The sequence below is a fragment of the Bemisia tabaci genome, chromosome 6 (assembly GCF_918797505.1).
Source record: "Bemisia tabaci chromosome 6, PGI_BMITA_v3".
Classification (NCBI taxonomy): Eukaryota; Metazoa; Arthropoda; class Insecta; order Hemiptera; family Aleyrodidae; genus Bemisia; species Bemisia tabaci.
The window spans coordinates 22,080,217-22,097,363 of record NC_092798.1 but is presented as its reverse complement, the minus strand read 5'-3'; the positions used below and the strand labels follow the sequence as shown (position 1 = coordinate 22,097,363).

Sequence of the window (17,147 nt, the reverse complement as noted above, 5' to 3'; positions counted from 1 at the left end):
TGGACAAACCGAACAGCTAAGGGATAATTTTTGAGTACCTACTCACCCTGAAAATAAGTCAGTTTTTAAAATAAAATTCAACGTTTTATTTTCGGCTGTGTTCTTAAATATGACCAGCCTTATGATAAGAAAAATTAGTACCTGCAGTTGAGAGATATATTCCGATTTTCTTTCTCATCCTTTCTTTTTTACAAGAGAGAATGTAGATCAAGAGCCGATCGCAAGCACCGTAGTGGGAACACTGGTTTTCCCAACACAATTTGAGAACATTGATAAGTACCGCAGCAATAATTAGTTTCTCCAGCAACACGGCAACACCGTTACTATTGTTTTAGCACGAACTTATTTAGGGGGTCAGAGAGCTTATAGTAAAGATAAATGCTGCCATAACACTGCAAATATATGTTGCTTATATTGCTGATGTTTTGTCTGATCGCTTAACTTTAGATTTTTACTAACTTTTAACTAACGATTAAATGTCGTACGTTGTGAGAAAAGAGCGACGTTTTGAAATCTTGCGCCAAAATTCGTAATCCATCGAATACCGCGCTGCAAATAGCGCGCGAACGGATTTGATTGGCCGTTCACGCATCTGATGAAAAAGCTCAAAGCTTGCTGTTTTAAGGTTATGTTATGAAATTTCTCTCCCGTCTCGCCCTATTTTATTCTTATCCATGTCATGAAACCAATAAAATTTTCCCTTCCCTTTACATTTTACCGTCTGTATATGTTAGATAAGTTGAGTTTACCCTCCAGCCTTGTCAAATTTGACTGCGTGTGTGAAATTAAAGTGTTTCTTGGAGCTGCTATCCCTTAGAAACTTCATGGAATATCACCTTATTTGTAAGTTCTACCATTATTTTGCCCAGAATTATTACCTGAATGCGCCTGGATTTGCCCAAAACCAGAGGGATATGGTAGTATGATCAGTTTGCAATCATTTATCTCAGCAACAAGTCTTCACCAATTCCAATACTTCGCAATTTGTTCATGTTAGGTACTATGGGAAGGTATCATATGTACATACCTTCACAATTCCCATTGTAAATTCTGCACCAATCAGTTCAGCAGCTGCTAACTTGGAACGTTGTCTTTTTCTGCAATTCATCAAGAAGTTGTGAAGAAGAAGGTGTCAGGATTTAAGTGGGTAAAATCATGACTTAGCTGCTAAGTGTAACGTCGCTAAACCCTGCACACCGTCTCTAAAATGTCTTGAAACTTTTCAAGCATGCACAAGTTCTTACCATATCTCAAATCGTCACTGCTACTGAAATATACAAGGATGTTCAAAGAAAACAAGCTCTTGTATGAAGCATGCTGTTGATGCTTCCCAGTTATTTTTACCGTGAAAAACCTCTCCTGCTTAACGAAGGAAGAGTTTCGACTGGTTTGACAGCATGATTACATACATACACCATGCAAACTTTTCATGACAACTCCTTTTTTAAGCAGCAGTCACTAGTCTGAAAAACTCTTCAGTCAATTATATAAGCACAGTCTAGAGTAACTTCCGCCTATGAGCAATGAGCACCTTTACTTACACTAGGAAGAACAGAAACATAGTTATTTTATTTACATCAATCAATTTACTTACACATTTAATTCATGAATCAAATTTTCTTTGATGCAGATGGGACTCAAAGCTTTGCGCAAAACACATATACTCTGTAGAATTGTGATATCGCCCTCTATGTTTTGATGATGGAATTGCTTCTTAAATCTTGGAGTGTTGATCAAAACATAATTGACAAATTTATCGGTAAGTGTTGTTCTGTTGACACCCCTTTTCGCCAGTAAGTATATTAGTTGTATACTTTTTACTGGAAACATTGTTATAATCTCATCTTTAAACTCCTTTTCCTACTAGGATTGAAAAAAAAAAGTATGTTTAATTAGGTATGGTCGATGATATTGATGATACACAAATTTACCTTGACCTTCATAAGCGCATCTTTTCATTGAATTAATTTTGACCATAACACAGAGAAACTATTGCTTTTACTAATTGAGAATTGGTCCTCTTTGAATATTTCCTCACATTCTTCTTCATTTTCTCATTCTATCATTTATAAGGTCATGCAGAGGCATCAAGGACCATTTCTATTACTACTTCATGCTCCAAGCGTGAGAATTGAGCTAAGAATAACATGATCCAACCCCCCCCCCCCCCCCACTTTTTAAATAGCCCTCAAGGTCAATCCTGCGCTTATTCCCCCTCTCCCTTTACACTCAGCCCTCGGTGACCATTGCCATTTGCAATTTGAATAATTGCTAATTGAGTATTATGTACTTTAGGCAAAGCCACTTAGAAGAGAATATTCAGTCATGGAACTTTGCAAAGCTCCTTAAGCATTGTCATGGACATTCTCTTTCTTTAATGGAACTTGTTTGGTCGAACTGTTGTTTATGGATTTTTTTGTTTTGTTTTCAGAAGCAGATATTGACTTGGAACTTTTGAAAGGCTTGGAAGATAAAGATTATTTATCATTTTTTCCAACTGTAGGTAGCAAAATCAGGTTTCGTTGCAAACTTGAAGAATGGAAAAATAAGAATGCGGCACAAGAAGCAGCCTCATCTAAGGTGAAACTTTGTTTTTTGACGGCTCAATTATAGATTAGTTCAATTATGACTCAGCAACATGAAAATTGATTTGAGAATCGTATTTTTGACTCTAGCAGTAACATCCTTGTCCATAATGAAAAGTGTTCATTGTTTTTTTTTTGTTGTCAAAGAAAGTGACATCATTACTGATGTTGATGAAAATTTGACACATTTCTTGAGAGTATCACTGCGTGTTTCATTTATCACCTTTTTTATGATTAATTATATTTCTATACTCAGTCTGTATCTGACTTCACTCAACACCAAATCCACCTTTGAAGTATTAGGTCCTCCTTAAAAATTGCGAATGTAGATAGATTTGTATAGCTCAGTATCGTTCAATTATTATTTAAGAGAGTGAAAAAAACTGTAAAAACATTTCAATCCTCTCGAAAAATATTGAGTTTGTTTCATTGGTGTTGTGCGTAAAATCTCAAGAAATTCCCAGCTTTTCCTTCTTGTGTAATCATATTAATGGCTGAACTCAAAAGCGCAGCATCTTGATCTCTGTGTTTCAAAATTTTTGCTCTAGTTTCATTTTTTCACAACAAAAATACTTAAGGCAACTTCTCAGTTTGCAATTTTCTTAGAATATTCTTTGAACAGAATAAAATTCTCGAAATTATAGATGCATGGAAGTTCTACAAAATATACCTATACAAGACAAATTATCTTTTTTCTAGGTTTTGAATAGCCTTCATTTCTTCATCGTTAATTTTTATTTACTCTTCTATTTGTTGATAGGAGTCTGATGAATCTGTTTCCCATGAAAATGACGAAGTAGTTAGCAACTCGGAACCAACAATGGCTATCAACTCGCAGGTACAACGCCCATCCAATGTTGCCGGCATGAGATACAAGCCACCGTCTCATGATGCTATTAGAAACGATTCCATTCTAGAAACCATAGCCCAAAACTTGTCTGCTGATTCCGAAAACACAAGTCTGAAAGAAAGTCTCAGTAACGTAGATGACCTGAAACAACTTCTCAGAGATTCTATTCTTGGTTGCGGAATTCTATCTTATTATGAGTCAAATCAGTGCTTAACCAAATTTTACGAGAAAGAAGTTTCTAAGATTGTAATTACTCACGAATTACAGTGTGACAGTAGGAGTAAGATCACATCAGCCAAATTGTTAATATTAAGAGATTTGCTTGTACAAGTATTTCCCTCAATTGAGGCAGAGAAATGGTATTCTCCTTTTAAAGTGGGACCAAGTGGTGAGAGGCACTACGCCGCAGGAAAACTCCAAGAGCAGTATTTGTACATAAGGAAAATTCTTTTAGGAAGTGGTTTGACTGTCAGCTTGAAGAGGCAGAAAGGGAACCAGCCATCACAGTATTCTGGAGCTGGAGAAGGTAATGAAATCAAGATAGAATATGTGATTTTTAACTCCTATCATTCCTAACTTCTTTCCAACTTACCCTTTCTAACTTTTATCCCCCTCTCTAATTTTACGCCTCGATAATTCATTGCCTTCCTATCTTAGTGCTTTAAATTCAAGGTGGAATGCACATTCTTTTTGAATAATGAAATCGTAATATTGATTGGCTTATCCCTTCAGTCAACTGTTGCATGAGTCAGAAATTCTGAAGACTGTCCAAGGTTATAATCAATTTAATGGCTTAGTTTTTACGTGCAAACTAATATTTTTTTCAACTTCAAGTTCTTAAAGGCTTGCCTCTCCAAAATCATTATTGTATTTAACAACTTTTTTTGTCCATTTCAGGATCCAGTGGTTACAATATGTTTGATTTTCTACCTTATGATGATGATTCGAGGCCTGAAATGAGTTTTGTCGAAACTGTTACATCACCTGGCTTTCCTAACTCGGACTCACTGTCGTCTCATGAAGTTGGAGGATTAGGATCTCAAGCATCTACGCCAGACATTAATTCGAATTCCCCTGAAATATTTTTTCGTTGTGCTGAATACGACAGTAATCTACGGAAACGGTTTTTCAGTATGTTCTCCACAGGACGAATGACTGATATTACAATTGCTTGTGAAGGGAAAAGAATCAAATGCCATCAAGTAAGTTGTGCAGAGAATGATTTAAAATTTTCCAAATATTTACTTTAACGTCATAGAGACAAACTTAAATTGTCACCCTCTGGCCGAAGTATTACAAGCGTCACCAGTGCCCAGGCATTTTGTTGCCAAACTTCTAGAACTGTCCAATTGTTTACAGAAAAGCAATGAACAAAATCACCTAAAAATTTAACTTCATGTTTCTTTTTTCATCAAGATTAATCCCTGAAATTTTCATAAAAGAATGTTCATTTGAAAGAAAAAATTATTATAATATTGAGATGTCTGGCCACATAGCATAATAAACATTAATGGCACTTGTGATACTTTGGCTGGAAGGTAAGAAAATCAGAATTAAGACCGCAAATGCATACAATCCAAATGGTTACTTTTCGAGGGAAATTACACTTCAACTTCATTGGTAAAAGTAAGAAAAAAAGTAAATACAGGTGATCGTCACTGTTCTTTCCAAAAATTGGTGAGAAACGGGGGGAAAAAAAAATAAAAAATTGCCGATCAAAATTTTGCAAAGGCGCATTTTTCTCAAGTCCTCAGCTGAGGCTCCAATCTAGTGCTGATTGAATCCTTTCAATTGTGGGGTTTGAATGTTTTGCTACTAAGATTTTAATGAATTACTGATGTGGAATACTGTCTTAAATGTATTTTCAATTTATCCTGAACTTTGTAGCTTGCCATTCAATTATTTTTTTTAAAATATCAACAATTAAAGTAGGTATACGAGGAGCATTTGGAGAAGAAAATGCAGAAAAAAATTCATAGATTTGATGAGTTCTCACTCTTGAAATTTTGAAAATGCAATCGCTGTTCATAAGAAGCGCATAAAACTTTGAAAAGTATAAAAATTTGACGATCCCTGGATTTGATATCCAGTATTTGATAAAATGCCTGATTTAACTGTTTGTTTTTGACTTAAATTTTCTCAATAATGAAGAAAATTCAGGTTTTTTCCTTCTCTTACCTACTAAAATTGTATTTAATTTTTTTTTTGTATTTGTGGCTGTTTCAGCTTATGTTGTGTGCTTGCTCACATTATTTTGACGAACTACTTTTCGAAAATCCAAGCCAGCATCCCTTGGTTTTCTTAAAGGATGTAAAGTTCTGGGAACTTCGAACCATCATAGACTTCATTTATACCGGTGAACTGAAAATAAGTATAGAGAGATTACCTATGCTCTTAGCCGCAGCTGAATGCTTGCAAATTAAAGGTGAGTAGCTTTTTAACCAAATAAAAAGAAACAAGGTGGTAAAATACCTCTGGGTCCACACTATTTTGCAGGGGAAACAAGGCCATAAGTCATAAAAATTTCAATTCTATTTAAAAGTTTGGATACGAATAGGGCTGTGCGAATAGTGAATTTTCCGAACGAAGCGAATAGCGAATAATTTCGGCAACTATTCGCGAATAGCGAAGCGAATAACGAATAATTTTAGTCAATTATTCACAGCTACAAATAGTAAAACGAATAATCGGAAATGACTTTTTTAAGTGTGAAAATTCGCGAATATTCCAAAAGTCGACAAAAAAAATGTGACTAATTTTTAAGAATTTTCCACTTGCTCATACGCCTGCACAGAAAACAATGAAATGCTATGATAGTAGCCTAGGCTGTTAAGAATTTGTTCGAAGATCCCTGGATGCTGGCTTGACTGTCCCTGCAGTTACGTATGCATTTCCAGGATTTGAAGGTAACTGCGCGGGCAGTCAAGCTAGTATCGAAGGATCACTAGACACATTTTAGTATTTATTTTTTTTCGCTTTAAATAAAAATGTGTTTATGAACTTTTTTTTCAATTTCAGAAATTTCTGTGTCTTTCAATCCTTGATTTGGGCTTTTTGCTCATTGCCCCAATAGCAATTGCGCTCGCTGTTCGTAAACTCGGCAAAGTCGGTAAAGATCAAAGGAGATCCGCCGTTCGCGATGTCTCGGGTGGAAGCGGAAGCCTTGCGCAGGTCCTCGCAACGTTTCACGATTGTCACTCGGAAATTCGTTATTTTTGATGGCGCGAATATTTGAAATTCATTCCTCGTGACGGCGCGAATATTTGAAAATGTCAGTTCAAAAATTCACTATTCGCGACGGCGCGATTATTCGCAATTTGCGAATAGTGCGCGAGACTGAAGAAGCGAATATTTGCCGAATATTCGCGGCGCGAATAGTCGGAATTGCGAATATTCGCACAGCCCTAGATACGAATGAATATCAGCACAAAACTAAGGGGAAGAGTGCTCAGCTGATGCAGATGCATTGACATGTTAAGCTGGGGTCACTCTAAAAGACCTATATCGATTTAGATTAGAATAATGTGTGTATTCAGCTGTATTCTACTACCTCATTACGTACATTTGAGGTCACATTTTTTGTGTTTTTTTCTTATCTAACTAAAAAGTTGCACTACTTTTCAAGAACTCTAAATTCCTCTACCTTTGTTATTAACTTAGAGCTTAGATAGAAATCCGAAGTTTTCAAAACATGACGTAACTTTTATGTTAGCTACAGCAATATTCCTTGTTTATAAAAAAAAATCCTCTCTAAGGTCTTCAATTGTTTTTTGTTTTTTAGGTCCATTTTAAGAGCAGGCATTTCATTTGTTGGTATTAAGAACTTGACTTCATTTCTGAATACTTCCTGTAATTTTAAAAGTCATTCTTTTCATAAACGTCAACTTTAAATTGGAAACAAAGAAAAGTTTACATTTTGCTGATAAGTAAATGTACAAGAACATTTAAATTCTGCCAGCACATTCAGATAGTTCATTCTAATGGGCTTTGAAACTTTACAATTCACATAACCATAATCAACGACTGTTTCAGACTTGATTGAAAACCTTAGAATGCCAGACAATCAGTCATCTAGTAGGACCAAATACAGTGATTCATCGAATAGTGACCTAAATTATTCAGCTCGAATCAGAAGTAACTATCATCAAAATGAAGGAAGGAGCAGAAAATCTCATCGCCAAAGTGGTGTTGATGTGGATGTAAGTATAAAATCAGTTTTGCACCCTTCCTCATTTCATTCTACTCTTCGTTCAACATTGAGCAAACTTCATTTTTAAGCATGCAATACAGACACATGGAAAATAATAAATTAAGGATGTCACTATTATACTGGGTAATATTTTTTTTTTCCTAAATTTATTTTTCAGTTCATCTCCATTTGGTATTTTGAAAGTATTTTATCAATTGAGTGTATCATAATGTTTTCCTATCCAATAAAGATTAAATTATGACTCTTCAATTTTTGAATTTCCTAAACCTCAAACTCACTGAATCTCTTTCAGTGAGTTTGATATGTCTTTTAGAGAGGATTACTTATTTATTGAAATTCAAAGATCAAAAGTAAATGGGGAAAAGCTGTTCTTTGCTTATTCCCTAATATTAAAGAAGTTTCGTTTTTCTGTTGTAGAAAGTAATATGTTCAAGCTGATTGACGTTATCCAAAGGTCAACCATATACAAATTTGAAAGAAGCAAAAAAAGTAAAGTTTGCCTGAATTTCTTACATGCATATTTTGATGCAATTTCTGCATTTATGTGTATATGTATGTAGTCTATGCCAAAATTTTAGATTGCGACAGAAAATTCTCCATCACGAAATTTTCATTCACTTTCAATGCTCAACTAAAGACAGTTGACCCTCTTTTTCACTCAGAAAATATAACTTATGGCATGGACTCGAGCTAGTTTCAAATTTCTCAATAGTTTAAATCATAAAAATGTCAACAATAAAAATGTCTCAGTGAAGAATAATATTTGTACCAGAATTTCAGCACATTCTCATTTTCTAACCCATTTATGGCACTGATTTGATCATACTCCCTTTTATGCTTTCTTTAGGTATCGAATTCTTGCCATACCTCTAATATTCATGATCGACAGAATCTAAAAGCTCCAAGTGCAAGGATTAGTGATGCACCCTCACTAAAAAGAATCAAAGTCGAGCGCCCTGATCATCATACAGATTATGAGGTAAACTTTTCTCTTTTCTTTGACCATCTGACAGAATGAAAGATTGATGGAGTTCTCACCGGTACACCTATTCCAGTAGCTATCATATCTCCAATATAGATTTTGGGGAGAAAGAATGAATCTCTGCATTAAGTGTCAAACTATGTTAGTTATCTCGAGTAGGTAGCCTCCTGATCTTTAAATCATATTTAAAATCAGTGCTCCGAATTCACGTTTGAGTTTTAGGAGTCGTCTGGCCCATTAAGTTCAACTTGCAGTGGCTTCTGAAGATCTTTCAGGAGCCACGTTGAATTCATGCCCATATATCATGGGTGTGTCGTTTAGTGAAAAGTTTAAAGCAATTTCTCTCAATCTGCATTTCCTCTAGTGCAACTGCTTGCCTTACAAATTCAGTGCTGTGTTGATTGATGAAAAATCACCAATCAGAAAAATGAGGATTACAGCAATTTTTTATGGAACACATTTAGTCAGGATTTTCAATTTAAAGGCCACTGTCGATTTTGTAGGAGTACTTGGTGCAATAGCGCCTGTGGGTTTGAACCACTGTTAAAAATCAGCTGTAGAATTACATCTAGAATATATACTCTTTTTGAGAAGAAAAAATTTATTCAATCAATCAATTAGCTGATGATGAAACAAGTCCTGATTTTAAGAGATGAAGGAACCAAGACGTAGCACAGATACAATCCTATGATATCATAAAAGGTTACAAACTCCTCTCTTGAGGTAGACAGGGCTTAAAAATCAAGGCAAATTAAATGAGATGTTATTAGAAAAATAAATTGTTTTTCTGAAGTCTGGGCAAGATACAGATTTTTATATTTTAAAGTGTTCAAATGAATTTATTATTACCTTCATTTCTCTTTAATTTAGTATGCTTATTATATGATTGTTTCAGATGCAGGGGAGTGGCAATCAAGGTTATGAATCTTGGCCTTCCTAAATTTTGGGAAATATTCCTACTTAATTTTTAAATCAAACCGAGTTGGCTGTGATATGTTTAGTGCCAAAGCTTTTCGAATGTTTAATAGAAGTAAGTTATTTTATTTAATTTTTGTTAAGTATGTGTCTTTATTGAATTTGGCACTTATTTCTAATGCGTTGAAGCAAAGCAAAGTATTTTTGGAAAGGTTTCCTAGTCTTTAACCGTGAATTACATGTGGTATGGTGAGATTTTTTTTTTTTTGACTTATAAATTATAATATTTAATAAAGTAAATATAATTTTATTCTAAGCAAGAGGCAGAGGGTTCCAGAATATGTTGATCATTTGTAATGATTAACGCAAAGCACATTTTACGTTAATTTCTCAATTAACATGAATTTAGAGCTTCAATTATGAGATCAAAATGGTTTTAATGGGGTTAACTTAATGTAGCCAAAAATGAAATCAAAAGAACTCAAATGAAAATAACTCACAAAATTTTGTACTAAACATTTTGATGAGCTAAAGAATTCCATCAGCTTAAATGCTATTAATTAGGCACTGGTGTTAAAACACAGCATCATCCTTTCATATCCATTTGCTAATGTATGAATGTGTGTGTGCAAGATGGCAGTGGTCGTTGATAGTGCATCGTTCTTCAATTTTTGACTGGCATTCATCCGCTTATGATAGATTTTATCGGATTGATTCCAAATTTGACGTGGTTAATGGTCTTTGTTTGGAACAGGTGTTTGAAGAGGCTGAAAGTCCCAAATTTAAAATTTCTAAAATGTCCGTAAACCGTATTTCCTAGTTTTTTTCAATTAAATAACGTGAATTAACGGAAAATGCATCAAAGTTTCAGCCAGCCTGAGTGCCAATGATTTTTGCATTTTGCAAAATATTCTGTTCATGGACAAATTTTGAGTCATCAGTGCCTGAAAATGTCCAACCGAACCAGAGTTATGGGACGTTGAATGTTGCAGTTCTAACACGTAGCTTTGAGGGAAAGCTATTAAAAATTTTTATCTGCCATGTTCAGAAAACAAGAGTACTGGATTATAACGTAGCCACTAGCCATACGTCCTCAATCGGTACAAAATTTAACCAAACAACTGGGAACTTATTCTTTGGGAAGTCAGAGAGATTTTTCCATCTAAATCTCATAATCTGGCTTACAATCCAACTTGACAACAATCATTTTATTTGAAATTTTATGTTTGTTGGCTGAAATCTCTTCTCTCGTAGATGGTTGCTTGGAATAAAAGTGAATTACTACCAAATAGCAGTAGCACCCAATGAAAAAAGTCGTATTGCAATTTATTTGCGCAGGACTCCCTCTAAATAACGAATCTGCAAGGGACTAAACGATTTTTCTTAATGGAGAAATTTTCATTATAACGAGCAGTGCTCATCAAACATAGAAAATTTATGGGACCAGACGATTCCTTCACTGTAGAGAAATTTTCATTTTAACGGGTGTGGTTTTGTGGAATGATGTCTCTCTCAGCATGGGTCATGCCTTGGCCTTGTACTGGGCAATTTACATTTTGTATCCAACAACTAGCCCTGCAATGCAACTTGAGATTGTTGTTAACTAGAAGTGTTGAGTGAAAACCTGTGATTCAATAAAATGCCAGTATTAAGCTTTTTTCTGCCACATAGGGAACATTGTGAATACATAATGATTTTTAATCTCTCCGAATTATTTCAAAGAATGAAAATGGATATATCATTGAAATGCAAATTTTAAGACAATATGTTTTTTTTTATTTTTACATATCTTTTACATAAATCAACAAATATAAGTCTTATACATTTTTAAACTTAATTTATTACATTTATAACAACAATGGCCAAGAATCTTTAAAAATGGTCTCTTGGCAACTTTTTGCTCAGCTGTAACAATGCAGCTCTCTTTGAAAGTTTGTTTCAGAATGACAGATGGTTTTTTTTTTTCTTACGCCAGTTATTATCTTGAGTTTTCTTCAATTTTTTTTCAACTAAAGAAAAATACGTAACATCTTTATGATAAAATGGGAAGATTGGCAACAAAACCGGGATCAGTATTTGAACCATGAGTGATCATAAGTTGGACTGTGGCAAGAAAGTAATCTAACTTCCTTCAACTAACATCTGCCAAATTCAGTCGCACTTTGCGAAACTCTTTTTGAAATCGATTCTTCTGCTCTCAGTCAACTTGCATCAGAGTACTCTTAAAAGGAAATATGTGACTGAACCCTATTTTTTGTAGGGAGAAATAATTTTGAGTGTTTATTGGGTGTAAAAAGTTCCTTCCGACTGATTCTTCCTGGTTTTCTTTAAAATGTTTATTTACAAAAGCCAATAAAAGATTCCACTATTCTAAAAATAAATAAAGGAAAAAAAAACATGAAGCATAATTTGTTTTTGTAATGTTTGATCGTGAGGAACTAGTTTTTTTAAGTAGGGAAAGCAGTTATGAATGATCCAAATTATCGGTCACACCTATCGTAAGAAATTTTCTATAGCCTCTTTTTCTTTTTGCAAGATGGATTTCTCTTTGAGGTCAATGGTTTTTCCAAACGCTATTGTATCAATTACTATCAGGCAGGAGTTGAACGTTTATGTTACACAATGGATGGTTGCTTGATGGCACGTAGGAATTCAGTTGATTCTACAGGGAGACTCTAACTGTTCAAAGTCATTTGCTCCCAAAAGGCTATATTATCGTGAAGCTTTGGCATGTTGGTAGGAGTCGGGGATGCAGTGCCGCTGTCATCTGAAACGTGCCCTGAATCTTCCTTGCTCGTTTCAAGAGGCTTCGTTGGCAGTAAAACATTATTTCGCATCACATTATGACTGCATCGTAGTCCTTCGCGGAACTCTCGAGAAATACTACGAGCTGTCAGGCTATGAATCTGAAACATAAAATTGAAGCGGTCAAAACTTAAAAGTGGCATAAGAAATTGGAATGTAACTTTTGCTGGATGTGATAAAAATACTTATATATCATGGATACTTAAGTTTAATTAGTCATTATTATATCAATATGCCGTGTCCATTAGTTTACTTTTATTTGTTTACTGTAATAAAGATTTTAACTCGTTAAGTTATTTCTTATCATTGTCAGAAAACTATGCAGGCGGGAACTAGGAGTTTATATCACTACACAACTTTTTGTCACGAAGTAAAAGATTTGAAAAAATTATTATCACACTCGTTTGCATACAGTTTTTTTTAAAAGTGCTTTTAAGTTCCGGACACACTTTGGAAGCCTTTGCTCCCATCATCAGCGGCGTGACACAGCTGATGATGGGAGCCTAGGTTTCCGAAACATGTCTGGAATTTTAAGACAAGTTTAAAAATTTTCTTTTATGCAATTGAGTGTTATACAAATTTTTTACAATCTTTTACATTGTCAGAAAACAGTGCTCTAGTTTCTACTGTGAAAACAAGTTGGTTAATCAGGGTGTCTGCCATTTGGATTGCATTTTGCAAAAAGGAACCACTAGCATTGCAATGTTGCTAAGATTGTGCAACTTCTTTTGTCTTGGAGGAAAAACCCGATTATCCCTTAATAGTTTCTATTTTACTCGTTAAAAACTGTAAATTTAAGACAAAAATTACCATCTAAATTTCATAGTTTTTCACAATTTCCGCAATTTTATTGCAAAGGATGAAGTTGCACAATCTTAGCATCATTGCAATGCTAGTGGTTCCTTTTTGCAAAATGCAATCCATTTGTAAGAACCAGAAAAAACAGAAAACCTCAGGAAATTTGATGAACATCAGAAAAATTGGTTACAAATTTGGAAAGTGGGAGTGCATCAAGTATTTTTCAACTATGTGCAGTTTAGCATATACAAAAATGAAATATTTGATTTCATTCATCATGTGTGTTGGTTTTCAAAACCAAACAAGTGTGAATTGGACTGCATTTTGCAATAAGGAACTGTTATTTATGGCCAAGCTGTAAAAGCACCTATCTGCCTGGGGAAAATAATGGCATACACCATGTTCCTAAAATGTAGCCAGAATAATAGCTCCTCGTTGAAAAATTTAGTCCAATTCATTGCAAAAAAAGTCAGGAAATTCCCTTTAAGGTATCAGAAAAATCCGCAATATAATTCTATCAATGGACTGAGAACAGCGGGAGCTTTTTAATTTAATTGACTCGCAACTCTTAACAATCCGTTTTCCCAGAGGCAGCTAAGGGAATGCCTGAGCAACATATTAAAAAGATTTTCCTAAGTAATTTTGATAGCTATTACTGAGTTAAAAACTCGAAGAATTTATGGAGTCTACTATTTTCAATCAAATGGAAATTTAAGATGGTTCTACAACATAGGTGCCAATATTTTTACTGTCTCTAAAGGGAATGCGTGAAGAAAAAGGTACTTCAGAGGAGGCTGCTAACTAACCAGCTCAGTGGAAGATAATTATTGTGGATTACAGTGATTTTTATTTAATATATTTTGTAATGAAAGTATAAGAAGGTATTGGTATTGTTCATACCTCTACCTATGCAACACTAATAAAAACTTTTAGGAAAATGTACGTCAACTACATTTTTAAATTTTTTTCTGGTAAAGTCTTACCAAGTTAGGAAGATTCACGTCGTTTTTGAGGGCAGCTTTTTCCTTTGCTTCAGCATGAAGCAGAATAAAATCATTGAAATTAATTTTCATTTAAATGATCATTTATATTGATGATGAGATAATGTCAGTTTATCGTTGCAGCTCTGACTTCTTAACTCAGTGACGATAGTGTATTGGAGAAATGTGCAATGTGCTTATCAAAATTGGCGATTCATTAGAGATTGATACGTTTTTTGTTTTAATCAATTTTATCTGTTTGAAATCTGTATCGAATTCTGTTGGCTGAAATGCAGTTCTTTGGCAAATTTTTTAGCAAGGTATTTGTTCTGGCTCTGCCACAAATGGGGAAGATAAATCATAAGAGCCATTTCAACTCCCTGTGTAATTAATGGGTTTTTTATAGGGTGCATGAGAGCTCATCTTGCATTTGTGGCATTATAATTTATTCTCTTGAATTTGTAATTTCTTAAGCCTTGAAGAAACAGGCACCTGGAGCTAATTGGTACTTTAAGAATTGTCTTTGTTATCCCCCCCCCCCCTTTTATTTTGTGGATTGCCACAGTTTGTCTGTAGAAGCTTCAGTTTTATCTAGATCTGGGTACACAGTTTCATAGTGTGCAAAAATTGAATAGTACCTACATTTTAAAGGACCTTACCTGTTTTGATGGGTAGTTGTGTTTCATTTCAAACATTTTAGGAATGGCTGGAACAACAGGCGTCGGCTGTAAGAAAGAAAAAGAAACTTTTGTCAGTCATCGAAAGAAATCATTCCTCAACTAAAAACGCACTTCAATTGACATTTTTTTTTCACCATATCCAAACTATTGATACTTCTTAATGTCTGTGTCATCAAATCCCTTCAGGGCTGATCCTAAAGTAGAAGAAAAAAATATTTTTTTACATCAAACATTATATGGCACTATTGTTCATCACAATTTCTTTTACTTTGGTATCATTAATTCTCTTGACTGGGTATTAAATCAGGTCAACTTATGATTTCCAGCATGAGCATTCGAAACGTGCTCTCGTTACGTTATTTTTTGTAGGGAGTTAAGGCTTTATATTTTGTCACCTTCCGGTCAAAATATCACAAGCGCCATGCGACATTTTAAAATTTTCGCCGCCATTTTATTTTTTACAGAAAAATTGTTGATTGGATCTGTTTGAAAATTTCACTGAATTTTATCGGCAGCACCAAGAAAATTCAGTGAAACTGCTTCGTTGAACAATTTTCCTGTAAAAAAAATAAAATGGCGACGGAAAGTTTTAAACATTGCATGGCGCTTGTGATACTTTCGGCCCGAAGGTGACGATTTATAAGAGAAACTGCCGCTGTTGATTTGCTTCTTTCCATCCATCTTTCACTGTAGGTAAAATAATGAAGAAAATTTCTAACCAGGCAAGATTAGTACAGTATTGCCGCACGCTTGATACTTTACCCAGGGCTGTTGATTCCCAAAATTTATTGGAAATATTCAAAGATATTTACCTTCACTATCGTATGGTTTTTCTCGTTTTTATCCCCTGTTGAGAAGTGTTTAGCTAATTCCTTGACCGACGGCAAGGAGTGGCACTCGTCCAATTCATCCGTTTTCTTCTCATTATCAACCCAAGAGCTGATTCGCACCCCTGGTTTTTCGACTACCTCGAACTCTTTTTCTTGCCGGCATCCATTCATCTTGTTCATGTTGACAGTCGTTTGAATGATCGGGGAGACTTGAGGCGAATCATCGGGTGATGTCGTAGATTGGTGTTGTATTATTTTTTCTGCAGGCCACACATCCACCTCTACTCTTACAGAAACCTGCGCAATAAGAATTATATATCTCTTAAATGATATTTGATTGAAAGTACGAAGTTACAATACATCAAAACCAGCTTGCAAATACATGAAATTATAGTTTGTGGTTAGCAATTTTCAAGCCATTCACGATGTGTGGATTAAGAAGGTGGTGAAATGTTTCAACATTTTGAAAATCAATGACAACAAATAAAAAAAAGAAAACAAATGAGGGTCAACACAGCCGAAGATAGGAGAGACGTATTTTGCCTCGAATCTTAGCGATACCTAATTGCTAGCTTAGACTGCGTAGAGCAGAGAATTACGAGTTTACACTTCTCTCCATCGCGCCTTCAATTTCACCGACGCAACACGGACATCTATCAAGCACGAATAGTTGTATCTCTGCGCCGTCATCAATGCGCTCCACGTTCCACGTTCACACAGCTTCCACGCTCCATTTCCATATTTTGTTGGTTTCGTTCGTTTTATTTATAGTAATGCTTCAAGGGCTACGTGAGCAACACAGTCGAGGATAGAGACACGTATTCGGGCCTCGTTTTTAACTTTTCTCCTGAGTTATCGGTAGTGTAGAGCGGAGCATTTTGAATTCACGCCTCGCGCCATCGCGCCTTCAATTTTGCAGATGCAACACGGACATCCGTCAAGCACGAATAGTTGTATCTCTGCGCCGTCATCAACGCGCGTCCTTTCCCTTGCTGTATTTTCATGCTGTGTTGGTTCCGTTTGTCTTATTTTTACATTAATGCTTTAAGGGACACGCGAGTAACACAGCCGCAGATAGAAGACACGTAATCGGGCCTCGTTTTTTCCCCGCGCGTTTTCCTAAGTCGTTTTTTTTTCACCCGAATTTGAGCGACACTTCATTGGTAGCATCAAAAACGAGTAGTGTATGAGCGAGGCACGAATATCCGTATCTCTGTGGTTCCATCAACACACGTTGAGGTTTTTCTTACTTTTAAAATCTAAGAAAAGTCAAGATTAAGTTTTCTCTAATTAAGCTATGAATACTCATAGAAATCTCATGCCAGATCAAATTAACCCGAGTATCTCTTTTGAGGGAGTTTTAAATGGCGGATGAGGAGGGTACGGCGAGAAAGTATCAGTATGTTACTAAAACGGTGAAAATTTTAAAAGAGTATTTCTCTCCTTAGACTTAGAGTAATACTCATGTACGGGTCAGCTTGACCCGACTTGGAACTTTGTGTATAGTAAAAG

The 17,147-nt window shown here is 35.2% G+C and overlaps 2 protein-coding genes across 5 annotated transcripts in view; one reads left to right on the top strand and one right to left on the bottom strand.

Annotated features, from left to right (window-relative positions):
- Window positions 1–607: 607 nt before the first annotated feature.
- Window positions 608–12,639, top strand: LOC109041995 (uncharacterized). The gene is made up of 9 exons (XM_019058530.2): window positions 608–843; window positions 1,631–1,759; window positions 2,432–2,580; window positions 3,346–3,961; window positions 4,333–4,637; window positions 5,662–5,860; window positions 7,468–7,634; window positions 8,493–8,624; window positions 9,523–12,639. Exons 2-9 carry the CDS (start codon window positions 1,699–1,701, stop codon window positions 9,565–9,567), a joined length of 1,674 nt encoding a protein of 557 aa, XP_018914075.2. The 5' UTR covers window positions 608–843; window positions 1,631–1,698; the 3' UTR covers window positions 9,568–12,639.
- Window positions 11,296–17,147, bottom strand: part of LOC109041967 (uncharacterized) — a 145,329-nt gene continuing 139,477 nt past the window's right edge. For all 4 annotated transcript variants that reach the window (XM_019058506.2, XM_019058498.2, XM_019058509.2 and 1 more), the window contains 3 exons: window positions 15,618–15,932; window positions 14,785–14,850; window positions 11,296–12,448 (listed from right to left, as the gene is read on the bottom strand). In XM_019058506.2, the coding sequence (XP_018914051.2) occupies window positions 12,218–12,448; window positions 14,785–14,850; window positions 15,618–15,932 (612 nt within the window). In that variant the 3' untranslated portion in view covers window positions 11,296–12,217. The remainder of the gene's footprint in view (window positions 12,449–14,784; window positions 14,851–15,617; window positions 15,933–17,147) is intronic.